This window comes from Garra rufa, chromosome 9 (assembly GCF_049309525.1).
Source record: "Garra rufa chromosome 9, GarRuf1.0, whole genome shotgun sequence".
Classification (NCBI taxonomy): domain Eukaryota; kingdom Metazoa; phylum Chordata; class Actinopteri; order Cypriniformes; family Cyprinidae; genus Garra; species Garra rufa.
In genome coordinates, this window is record NC_133369.1 from 22,986,099 (window position 1) to 22,999,345 (window position 13,247).

The 13,247-nt window shown below is 42.7% G+C and overlaps 1 protein-coding gene across 1 annotated transcript in view; it reads right to left on the reverse strand.

Annotated features, from left to right (window-relative positions):
• Nucleotides 1-1,709: 1,709 nt before the first annotated feature.
• The window catches only part of znf804b (zinc finger protein 804B), a 148,821-nt gene continuing 137,283 nt past the window's right edge, over nt 1,710-13,247 (reverse strand). The window contains exons 3-4 of the mRNA XM_073847337.1: nt 6,122-6,252; nt 1,710-6,020 (exon numbers count right to left, since the gene is read on the reverse strand). Of these exons, the coding sequence (XP_073703438.1) occupies nt 2,642-6,020; nt 6,122-6,252 (3,510 nt within the window). The 3' untranslated portion in view covers nt 1,710-2,641. The remainder of the gene's footprint in view (nt 6,021-6,121; nt 6,253-13,247) is intronic.

Genomic DNA, 13,247 nt, shown 5'->3' on the forward strand with positions numbered 1-13,247 from the left:
CGTAAGAGCGATTCAGAGAAACGAACGTACACACGAAATCCATGCGTACGCCAGTCATTCGGTTATAAATCACAAATGATCGTGGAATTGTGTGCAGCTGAATGTTCCGCCGTCGAAACGCCCCTGCTTAATTAATTAACATATAAAATGAGCTCATTCCTAAAGCAAAAACTCTGTGACATTGGCAAGTAAAAAGGAGCGCAAGAAATCAAATTATAGTGAGGCTGAACTATCTGCAATACCAGGCATTACCACAAGGAAACGGTCGTACGCCAAGCTGGAATCTGACGTGGAGATAAGTACTTTTCCACGTCAAAGACGGTTTTTATAAATCTGTACTTTGACGTGGATTTGATCGTACGAACACTCTAAGATCAAATCAGTGCGTAAGAAAGTTTTATAAATGAGGCCCCTGGTGTTCATCTGTTTACTAATGATTCCGGATGTCGGAGCCCTGTCGTCATCAGCTTAGCTCGCCTCTGGCCCGCCTACATCAGATACACCGATTTGATTGGTTCCCAGAACTGCTTACGTAATGCAGTAATGTGGATCATTGCTCGATGCCAGAGTGTCTTGCAGAGACAATTCAAATTGTGCTCTCGCGAGACCTCTGGATTTCCAGGGTAATAATGTCCTGCACCCACTAGTAAAAATATCAAAAACTATATCAGGTGTCTGAATAATTTTGGTTTGACTTTATATGCAATGTTCATGTATATTACCCAATATATACAGTAAATTAATCATTAATCATAAAGTTCCCAATGCCTATATGCATACTGATGTCAAAGGTTTCTTATTTAAAGCAATGGAGCACAACGAAAGCAGTATCTTGTGCGTCAAAAAGTGATGCCAAAGGGTCCTAACCAATTGTCAAAATGTGACGAGTTGGAGGTATGTTGATTCTATACATTCATTTTATTTTCTGCATTTTCCAGTGGCCTTAGAAACAACCAGAAGTTCTTGCTAGAGTAATGAAAGTTGCAGTTCTATGTATTGTGTAGGACACTTTGTGTCCTATAATCAACCAAAGTCCATCATTGGCACCTTTTGTTATCCCCTATCATTTCCAACATGAAGTGCACTCGAAAGAGAAAACCATTCCACTCACCGTAATGCTTTTGAATGCTTCACAACAGATCTTGTCGGCTTCTCAGATTCATCTTATATGAGAATTTTTCACTGGATTTGCACTCTGTCCAGCAGGACACAACTTTGCCCTAATAATTCTGTGTTTATGAAAGGACAGGCCCAACACAGTTGGAGTTTGAGTTTGGAGATATGAATCACCAATCCGTTTAGTGCCAGTGAGCGACTGCAGAGTAGAGCTCTTGCTTGCCAGAGCAGACGACTCGTACCGGAGAGAGTTAATTAGTGCAAATGCGCAGTTGTGTTATTGGGCCACTGCTGGCAATGAGAAGCATCATTAACACAAACTCCCAGTCCCTCAGATCTAAGCAGTGAAGCACTGCTCATTTGAAATGAAGGTGTGTTAACATTCACTGAATTTGACATGTATTACGCCATTTTCTGGAGGGTTTTTTTAGAGGTGGGTAAATGCCAATTCAGCCACAGTCTTCCTCCAGGCAAAATGCCAATCGCTACTCCCTGTCTTTCAAAGTCTAAAAAGTCGTGAACCTCTAAAAGCCTCAAGTCAAATTCTAGACCTCAAAGACACTAGTAATGACAAAACTGTCATTGCTTAGAATGACATTTAATTTATTATTATTTCCATGACATTATATTACAGATGAATGCATGTCTGGCTCTACCAAAATAAGAGTGAATAAAAACCATCTTAAACATGTATGAACAATCAAGTGCATGTTATTACTTACATTACAAAGTATGAATACATAAATACAGTTCAAGTTTTACACTTTAAATAGATTGAAAAAACATTATTGCATGTCCACACTACAGCTGAGCAAGTACAAACTTACTCTACCCTACTAAACAACACAGAAAAAAGAATTAAAAACGGGACGTTTTCAACCAAAGTGGTGAACACTGCTAAATCCATTAAGAAATACAATAGCTCAATCACATGCTGGATTTTTGCACCAAATAATGTAAATTTGCATATTCTAAAAAGAACATTTGAATGAAAAACGAATATTCTGAAATATTCTGAATTTTCATGTACATTTTGCTCAGTTTAAGGTTGCTCAAGGATATCTCCCCTAGTTCTTCATAAATAAAACTCTTTGAATACTTGCTGGATAGTGTAACTGTAAAACATATGCTAATTATACTTATTACTAATTGAAAATGCCATTAACATTCTAATTTGACTTCAGGTTATGCTTAATTTCAGCCAACCGCTGATTGGGCTCAACTGCTGATAAATCACAGTGTGCTGAGGCAGGAGAGGTTCATCTGGGTGTTAATGCGGGGAGACGATGGATGAATGCGGAATGGAACAGTAAACAACAAAGTAAAAAGTCACGCAATCTTTTGAGTCGACGCTGCAACACACAGAGATGAAACAAAACAAAAAAAATCACTACTCAACAGGAACTTTGGCTGAAAGTAGAACCTAAACATCAGAAAGTTCACAGCACACTTTGAGGGGCCTCATAGGACAAAGTCAAAACTATATTCTTTCTTATTCTCCATTCCCATCTTGTTCTGACCAGAGCTAGCTGGTTGGTCCAGGGTGGCGTTGAAGGTCTTGGCTGTGGAACAGAGGGTGTAGTAGGGGGTGGATCTGCAGAGTGCTGGCAGCAGCAACAGCAGCAGCAGCGGCGGCAGCCATGGGCATTGGACTGAGTATCGTGGGGAGCAGAGAGGTGGGAGGCAGGGGGTGGAGAGTCAACCCAGGAACATGATGGTGAGGGTGAACTGGGTGGAGGGATGAGGCTGGGATCAGGTGGAGGGGTTGAGTTGCCAACACAGTAGCAGGTGGCGCTGGAAAAAAGGCAGCAGGAATTGGAGGGGCAAAATGGGGCTGAGAGAGAGAGTGATGAAGGGGAGGTAGCAGTGCAACAGGGGAAGGGTGTGGAGCACTAGTAGACGGTGGAGACGAGGACTGGAGTATGCTGTATGGTAGACAGGCTGAAAGTGTTGTCTGGTCGGGTGGCTCTGGAGTTGATGCTTGTAAATGGGTCATGTCCGCAGATGCTTGCTCTTGAAGGTGCTGCTGCTGCATGTGCTGCTGGGCCTGGAGTTGAAGCAATCTGTACTTCTCAATCTCATCATCAGTGAAGGTGATTGGTTGTTCTGAAAGGGGAGGGGTGGTACGTTTTGGACAAAGAATCCCTGCAGTTTCTGCACTGTCCTCTTGATTTCTGATATTGAGTTTTTGTGACAAAGTCTTGTCTGGATTCAGAGCTAAAGCAACGCAGGTTTCTGTTGATCTACCCTCCTTAGCATTTTCAAGACAAGCTTGGGATGCACTGGGATGTAAGGGTTCTGGAGTATTACTGTCAATTTGAGGTATAACTTGTGGGTTGGTTGGACATGTTTGAACCTGGTTATTAACCCTGGCACTTGTATCTTTATTAATCCTTATTTTTCTTGCCCCTTTCTTAATAGAGGGCAATTTACCAATTAGTGGAAACAAAAGAGCAAGATTTGCTTTCTTTACTTTAGGACCCTTCTCAACCAGCTGGTCTGTTGGCAATGGGTTCGATTTGTCTGTAACATCACCCATCCCAACACCTGATTGTAAGGACGTAGGCTGAGGTGCATGGTTACTTGTAGCTAATGGGGGTGAATGACTCCTCTTTCTAGGAAGAGAATGGGAGGATTTGGTCTTGACCAATCTCTCGGATGGCCATCCAGAATGACTGCAGTGTTTCTGGCTCTGTCTAGTAGGATATGGCCTAATATGGGAATTAGACAACCAGTCCCCGCTAAGATCAGAGATACTAGTGCTACTAGAAGAACTGGGGCTACGAATGGACACTGGCTTGTTATACCACCTGTCCTCACTTCTTTCAGGACTTGACCAAGGAATTTCTTCTCTCTCCCGGTGCCTTCTACTACTTACAGGGCTAAGTCTTTCATACCACCAGTCCCTGACGTCCTCTTGAGGTTCAGGACTGTCATAGACTCTATAAAACAACTGCCTGCCGGTATGCTGAATTCTGTGCTCTCTGTATTTATGCTCTTCAGTAAATCTTTTGTGCCTTCTGATGCTGTACCTGTCATGCTGATCAGGGCTGTTACAAAGAGTTGAATATTTTCGTTTATTGTAGACATAAGAGTCTGTATAATCCCAGCTTTCTCCTATATGTTCAAAATCTCTGCATGGACTATAAGTGTAGCGAGGATCATTGTAAGAGGAATTTCTAATGCAAGACCTGGACTGACTGTGCTCCTTTCTCAAAGGGTACAGATAGTTTGATCTTGGCGAGGTGGAACATCTCCCCATGTGGTAAACAGGCCATTCCCCATCTGAGTTTAAGTCTGACAGGCCACTCCCAGATTTGTCACTGGTGGGAGTTGAGGCAGCATCCCTCCTTGAGTCGTAGGTGTTATCATACCAGCGATAATTATCCTCTCTTCCTGTCGTGTTGTGAAAAGAGTATGGCAAAGGCCTTCGCCTTACCAAGCGCAGCGCCGACACAAGCCCCCTCATCGTTTGACATTTCTTCCTTTTACGTGCCGGGGCGGAAAGCGAGCTTACAACAATGCTTTTGAGGCTGTGCTCTGGGGTGTCACTTTCATTTGAAGTCTCATCTCTCACTGATCTTTTCCTCTTCCCCAGCTTGTGCCTCCTCTCAGTGCACGCTTGCTTGTTTTGTGACGTGTCGGTTGGAGTGCTTTGGAATTCAAAGTGTCCTCTAGCTTCTGTCTGCGTGCAGGTTTTGAATGCACAGCCCGCTTGCCGGATCCTGACAGCATCTAATTTACGCCTATGTTTTTTTCCCTTTCTCCTGTGTTTGGGTCTCTTTGGTTTTAAAATGCCTAATTTATCTCCAGGAACATCCTGTGGTTGTGGCCCAGCTCTGTCATTCTGGCCTGCAAGCTTGTCGACAACTCCAAGATCTGTCTCCTCAGCCTTTGTGCTTTTGACTTTGCCCTCCTTCTCTTTGAAAAAGTAGTATAGAGGGTTACAGCTGTAAGATACATGTGGCTCATTGGAAGTATACTGCACCAGCTCAAAAGGCCATTTTGTCACACTTCCGTCCTTGCTGAGTACATTAAGGAAAGTATTTTCATTTTCAGTCTCTTTTTCTGTTATACAGTCCTCATTTTGCATAATACCCTGTTCGCTGCTTTTCTGTGTATGGTGGTGTGAGCCTTTGTGTATTTGAAGTTGGCCTTGGGCCATGGTGCCCTGTCCATCTGTGTAAACAGTAGGGCCGGGGCACTTGAGGCATTCTCTCTCCTCTGATCCCCCATAAGCCCCCTCTGCCCTGGGCCTCTGCCCCCCATCAAGCAATCTGTCCTCTGCACCAGCTGGCTTCCAGTCTGCTCCAGGATTGTGTGTGTCAGGACACCCCAGCTTCTCTGGCTCACTTGTGCTGTAGTTTGCCTGAATTTCAGGGCTTTCCACATGTTCTCCTTGTGCTTCCATTTGTGGGGTTTGAGAGTCTCCATCCGCCCATCCCAGAGCCGGTGGATCATGGGATAGATCGTGGTCATCATTACTTGGGGTTCTGGGTGAGCTTGAGCAGGACCAGAGGGCCTCGAGGGCGAGTCTGTGCCTGTGGCGCTGGAGCTCTTGATAGTCACTGGTCTCCTCAAGCCCATCACTAAATACAGACGCACAGGAGTCAAGCTTCATTTGAGCTCGCCTGGAGAAACAAAATGAGACCCCTGCCCTGGGGCTCCGGTGCCCTGCAGAGGATTTTGTTTGTAAGGAGTGTTTTTCGTGACATAGCTGCTGATGTGTGGGTAAACGAGTGGAGGACAAGCCCTTCAAAGAGACATTTGTGGAGATGGGAGCTGAGTCTTGGACCGAGGATGCTGTTGGTTTCGTTTCAAACTTGCTGCTGCCAGCAGATGGGATTTTAACTTGATCCTTATCCTTGTTTGTAGACCTTAACTTTTCACCTTTTCTGTTATCACTGTTGGCAAGAACAGAAGATAGTGTTGTTATTAGGCAAAGCTGAAAGATCTCATTCCTCTTTACTCTAATATGCTGCACTTAAAATGTATAATGTTTTACCTGTCTCTTTGCTGCTTAAGTTGTGCGAGCTGGTGCAGTCGCTTCAGAGCTCTTTTCTGCTTTTTCTCATCCTTCCAGGACTTGGAGGAGACATTCCGTGCAAATTCTCTCTGCTTCAACTCTTTCAGCCTCTGTCAGACAAAACAGGCATAAAGAGATGAGAAAGTCTGGAAAGCTTTCCATGAAAAGGCTTTCTTGAAAACAACATTTTTTGGCTCAGATAAAGGCCCTAGAGAAGGAAAGTCAGAAGTGAAAGAAACATCAATCTAGGTCTAACCTGGGGTTCAATTAGGGCAGACCAATCCTAAATAGCCTTACGACACCTTTGATTTGAAAAAGAAACAAAAACATCTCTTCTGTTAATAGAGACTGTACAGTCCATCAATTTCTCACATAAAAGACTCCTCTGAAATGGCACAGACCACACCGATGGATGCCTGTCTATTTATCACTTCATCCCTTTAGGGCAGAGAAGAAAAAATCGAAACTAAGTAAACAGAAAATCAGCAAAGCCAAAATACAATCACAAAACAATAAAAAATGTCAGTGGTGCTTGGATTTGTTCAGCAGACATGAATGGAAAGTCACATTAACAAAGCCAAACACTCTTGGCTTCACTCAGTAGGGAAATAAAAAGAGAAAGCCATATTTGTCTTGACTCGTGAGAGGCAATGAAAATGTAACAAACTCACTGCACTCTCTCCTTCCCTTCTTCAGGACCACTGTATTTCCCCATACTGCCAGTAGGCTACACATGTGTTCAATTTGATCAGGTAATAAAATCACACAAAAGAAAGGAAAGAACACACTATTGTCTTTAATTGGTATTAGCCAACATTTTGAATGAACATTTGAACATTTTGTTGTCAGTGGTGTGTGTCACAAACTCAAAGCACCTTAGTTTTTCTCTTTTATTTTTACAATCCCATGCATTCACACACCAACATATTTTGTTGGTAGGTGTGAAGGGAGTGCCAAGAGGAGGACAGTTCCCCTCTGCTGCACGGTGACAAGCACTGACAGGAAAAAACACTGTATCTGTGAGAAGCTAGCAAGCTAACTCCCAACAGAGCCGGCTGATTTTACACAGCAAAACACACTAATGATGCCTGCTTCAAGGGAGCTGCACAAAAGGTAGTTTTCAGAGTATACACACACCACAAAAATGTCAGGGCATACTCGCATAAAAACCTCCACCTTCCAGAAACAAGAACACTGACATGGTGAATCAGCAAACTCACACTTCAGTGAGCAAATATACACATTTCACTTTTTTTTTCTCAATTCAGAATTATTAGGAGAAATTCTGAACTCTATTCTTCTCATTTTGCAGTAGCATACATTTACGTATACCTAACAGAATAAAAGGCATGCAGAGAGAATAAAAAAACAATACAGACAAGATTTTTCCTGTATTCCGACTTTATCCTGTCAACACAAAGGCAGAATGTGGAGGCTGTTTTAATTAAAAAAACACTAATAATGCCATAGATATGTCATAAAACCTAAAGAGTTGCCTTGCTGCCTAATTACTACATAAGAAGCGCCTCGGGTTTCGTACGAAACTCTAGTTCCTCGAGGGAACGAGACGCTGTGTCGGGACGCTTTGGGAACGCCTCCAGCGTGACCACGCTCTGAATCACGTTGTAAGGATTTAATTAGCTCAAATTTATAATGATTCAAATAAGGAATCGAATCGAAAGATTCGGAACTTGATTAAATTGATTCAGAGTTAATAGATTACACTTCTTAACCATTCGTCCAGCAAAGTGGTCAATTCAGCATACTGTATTAACTCAAAAAGGTTTATATTATGTTCCTGGCCAAGATCACAAATAAACCAAAATATTACGTTAGGAAATTTTAAAGCTGAGGTAGCTTGATCTAAACACAGATAGAACTTTTGTGAACATAAAATTCAAGACACTTCTTTTAATGAAACAATGATTTATTGACTACTCTAAGACACAACACTAATCTCTACTAAAACACAAAACAAACACACACACACATTCACACTCACACTCATACAGTTCCGGGGATGAGAAATTACTGAGTTGAGGAGAACCCCAAATGTTCTAGTATCTTAACTAGTTCTTAGATCGCAACCTTAGAAAATCACAAAAGCAGAGACTTAGCTTTTAACTACTTAGGGAGTATTTTGCACCAGTTTCAGCGAAGTAAACAGAGATCTTGTTACTTGCGTTTGTGCTGGGAACGGGGGTTCCGGGGGCTCGTCTGAGCGAAAGTTCTGGTTGGTTGCTGGTCGATGACGTAGTTTGGGAAATCCCTCGACGTGGAGGAGTGGTTTTCTGGAGCCGATCTTTCGGTTGCCTGGTTACGCAGGTTGATGCGCTGGAAGTTCTTTTGAGTCGGCGTTGCGAGACTTGGAAAAGTTCGGCAGTCACGAAACTTCAGTTCTGTAGAGTTTTGATGGCACCGTTGCGTGCTTGGTCGAGTGGTCGAGCGCAGATGGAAAAGCACTCAAACCACAAGAGGCGAAAGGCGTGAGGCGAGAGCTGAGAGCTCTGAGTTCGCTGAGTTCTTGCTGAGTTCGCTTAGTTCGCTTAGTTCTGTTAGGAACATGAAGTTTTAAACGGGCCGCTAGGGCACGTCCCAAGATGCTGGGATCCAATGGCATTGCTAAAGAGGCGGGTCTCGCCAACCCCTTTCTGTCCTGTAATTCCTTCTGGTTCGTGACTTATTAGGATATGGATTTCTCTGCAATTTTGTTATTAACTTCAATAAACTATTTAAAGTATAAAAAAGAAAGTATAACAAAGTATACACAATCATTTTCTCATTCATCCAGACAAACTGCATCCATCATGATATTTCATCGCATATTACCCCATGGTAAATTGCTTGCATGCTAAAACATTTGTCACTGCTAAAGGCATATAAATGCATAGATTAAACTCCAACGATCACATAAAACACATCGAGCATATAAATGAAAACATATGATACTGTTTATAAGCTGATTGTTTCTTAAAGATTGTCTCTGCAGTGTACGTATCTCTATTGAGAGACGGGGTGTTTTGGAATGTCAGGGGGAGAGGGGGACAGGAAGTCCGAAAAACCATGTGAGTCACGCTGGACGCATCATGTGCCATGCCAGCTTTATTTCAGAAGACTGGAGGTTTGTTTCTTAGGTGCTTTGAGACAGAGAGCGTTTTCTTCTCTCTGGATGCGTAAGACGCAGATCTCGACAAAAGCGGTCCATACAATTAGCGTCTGGTGATTATCATGTGATGGTCATGTTAAAATTTTATGGCTGGGAGGAGGATTCTTTTTGATTAACAGAAATGTGAACACTTCTGTTTGGGTGCTTTGTTCCGCATTCCTACAACGTGTGTAATCAGTTCAATAGAGAAGCGCATGTGACGTCAGGGACAGGGTGACGTCAGGAACCAGGAAGCTATAAAGCACGTGCGGTGAACTGCCACCAGGAGCGCTGCAGGGATGCCGAAATTGTGGAAGGCGATGCAGCGTCTCGTTCCCTTGAGGAACTAGGGTTTCGTACGAAACTTTGTGGGTAGAGTGAGCCTTGGCTTCCAAGGGAGAGGGAAGACCAGAGGACTTGTGTGTGCAGGCAAGCTCCGGCCTGACCTGCTGCCGAGTACCCTTTCCCCTGCAAAGAAGATGTTGTTCTTAAAGGTTTGCTGGGGAGTTCCCGGGGCCTTTAGGGACGACGCCGAACTAGGGGACAGATAGCTAGATAGCGTCTGTTCCACCTGTGGCATCGCCCCATAACCGTGTTCACATGCCCCAGCCACGTTGCAATATGTGGAGGCAGAGAATGGTTTGGCCCACGATCTCGATACCTCGGTATGGAGATCGGGGTAAAACGGAAGGCCCCGGCGTGGAGGTAGGAATTTGGAGCGCAGAAACCTTTCATCTAGATTTGTTTTAGATCTCTGCTCTCCGGCTACAACGTCCGGCCAATCGATGTTTAATTTGGCAACGGCACGTGTGACCACCTCCACTAACTCCTCGTACTCAACAGGCTGGGATGGCGTGGGTCCAGCTTCCATGACCATCTCCATATCTTCCTCCTCAGAAGATACGGCTTCCACACCAGAGAGGGGCAAGGATCTGCCAGAGGAGGATGGAGAAAGGGGCTTGCCCGTCTCCAAACTCGATAGCAGATCCATCTGCGATCCCCACGAATGCAAGCGCCGCTCTGCCTCAGCAGAAGCGGGACCTGATCCGAGGGGAACGCTAGTAAGGGCTCCTTCCTCGAAAAGAGCTCTCCGGGAGCGAAGCGTGCGGCGAGGAACCTGCAAGCAATGCACACAGTCAGCCTCCTCAAAGGCTGACTGGGCATGCCTCGCCCCCAAGCAAGCAACACAAAGCGAGTGTGTGTCCTCAGCCATGATGTATCTTTGGTATGGAGGAACACATTGTTTGAATTGTTTGCGATCGCCCATTTTTGCTTTCTCTATCTAACTCAGTACTCAAAGAAAATTAGAGCAAACTGGCTCTGAAAAACAGCACTGAGGGACAAACATATACACAGAGCACGACTGAAAGACAGAAGCTGCCGATCGCGCTCACCGCACATGCTTTATAGCTTCCTGGTTCCTGACGTCACCCCGTCTGTGACGTCACACATGCTTCTCTATTGGACTGATTACACACGTGATTCAGAGCGTGGTCACACTGGAGGCGTTCCCAAAGCGTCCCGACGCAGCTCAACCTTCACGAAGGGGAACTGCCTTCTAAGTGTGTTGTTGCAATGCGAGGCGAAGGCCAGAAGAATGTGAAAAATTCAATTTTTTTATGAATGCAATTTTTGAAATAAGTTGCACTTATTTTAACTTGAGTGCCGTGGTGCAAAAATGGCAAAATGTAAGTGTGATGGTCAAAGACATTATCTAGCATGTGCTTACATAAAAAACAATGGAAAAGATGTTCTGTAAGTTCTGAAAATTTCCCTGTTGGTTAGTTATGTTTTAAACCATGGCTGCTGGTTTGAGGTGGTTTAAGCTGGTCCTTAGCTGGTCATGAACTGGTTTAAGCTGGTCCTAAGCAGGTCATGTGCTGGTCCTAAGCAGGATCAGCTTAGGACCAGCTCATGACCAGCACATGACCAGCTTAAACTAGCTCAAACCAGCAGCCATGCTTCAAAATATTCCTAAGCAGCATATGCTGTTTTTTCCAACAGGGTTAGAAGCAGTGTTGGGAGTAACGCATTACAAAAGTAATATGTTACAGTAGTTTATTACTTTTTGCTGTAACGCGGTAATATAACGCATTACTAATACAATTTGGGTAATAATATTACTCGTTACAATCTCAGTAACGCAAGTTACATCAACATATTTTAACTCAACATTAATTTGTGAATTTAAAAAAGTCCACAAGTAAAATATTTTGTCTTCCTGTTGCTGGAATTCGATGGCTGAGATGACTGCAGAGACGGATTCTACATTTATGAGATGGACGCACTCCCGTTATGGAGAAACAGCACGAGTAACTCCTAGAAACATCTAGACTGGTGCCAGTAACACTAAACTAATGATGAGAGCTGCGGAGTCGGAGAAGAGAAAAAATGACGGACGAGCGCATAAGCAACAAAAATTAAGCTAAAAATGACTAAATCTGTTTTTATTAAATCATAGTCCGCATATAAAATGAATACGCGAAATATATCAGATTTTCAAAAAGAAAAGACTGAGTGACATATGCTGCTGAGTTTGGTTCACTTTTGTGTGGAGTGGCGCTCTACGAAAGTTCACGGAAAGGAAACCAAGATGACAGAAATAAAAGTAAACACACTGCAGTTATAAATTATCTGTATGACCAAAAATGACGGAGTTATTCCGCTATTCGATTGCCCCGGCGCCTCACGCACACACAGCGTTGCAAAAGTTGCAGTCTGTTAATTATAAGAATAAAATACAGTCACTGGTCAAATGAAATAGTGCGTACTGCATAGTATCCGTGCCGTCAGCCTGAGCTCGGGCCAAACACATATTTGCTCATGTGAGGAGGATGTTTTATAAGCCCGTTAAGTACAAATCCTGGTTTACATAATAGTTTAGCATTCAAATACATCACGAATATGGACACATTTAATTGGATTGATGCAGAATGAGAGAGGTAGGCTGCACGAGAACAACACCGTTTGTTTTTAGTTTCGCTTTTACCCTCATTCGTTTTGGCTTGTTTAGCAACTTGTATTCTTCATTCTTGTTTTGTTCTGAAAACCATTTAAAATAGCCTATAGGCTATTCATTGTGTTTAATGATTGTACATTATAACACTTCACTTTATTTACCGGTGTTATTTCTGAAAGTATTAATGAGTTTTGTGCTTATCTGTGTTTAACCTAAACTACAACGTAACATTAATAGACATACCGGTAGGCCTACCTAAATATGTTTTTATAATTTTATGCTAGCTATCCTAAACTTAATGTATAATGAGCAGCTATAAACTTTTTTTTTGGCATTTTATAATCTGTGGATATTTTGATGAAAGTAACTCAACAGTAACTTAAAAGTAGTGTAACGCATTACAATTTAGAGACAGTAATATTGTAATATAACTAATTACTATTAAAAGACAGTAACTAGTAATATATAATGTATTACGTTTTGGAAGTAACTTGCACAACACTGGTTAGAAGTGACTGATTCAGAAAGCACTGCAGAACTTAGAAATTCTGCATACCACACCAGAGTTACTTCACACTGGGAATTTAAATTGATCCCGAGTCAACTGAACTCCAAGAAGCATAATGCATAGGACATGCAAAGTATAACATTCACATGTAAAATAATGCAATTTGAATTACGTGTACTATTGTTATCTCTTTTCAGTAGGCCTACCAACTTTATTTAAAATCATTTATCTCACCTTTGCCATCTTGGATTTATTTTCCACTAAGCTATCAGAGATGCAAGTCTCCTAGAAATATGCTAAATTTTATGGCTTTTTAAGAACACTAGGTCAGCCTCTTTTCTAATGAAGTGTTACTCCAGAAAGCACTGCTTTCCCTCTCTATCGATCTTTTTTAACAGCCTGGAAACATGATAATGTCTTTGACAGAATGAGATGTTTATAGTATAAATCTACTCTATGACTGATATGATTGATAAGGCACATTAAAGCATTT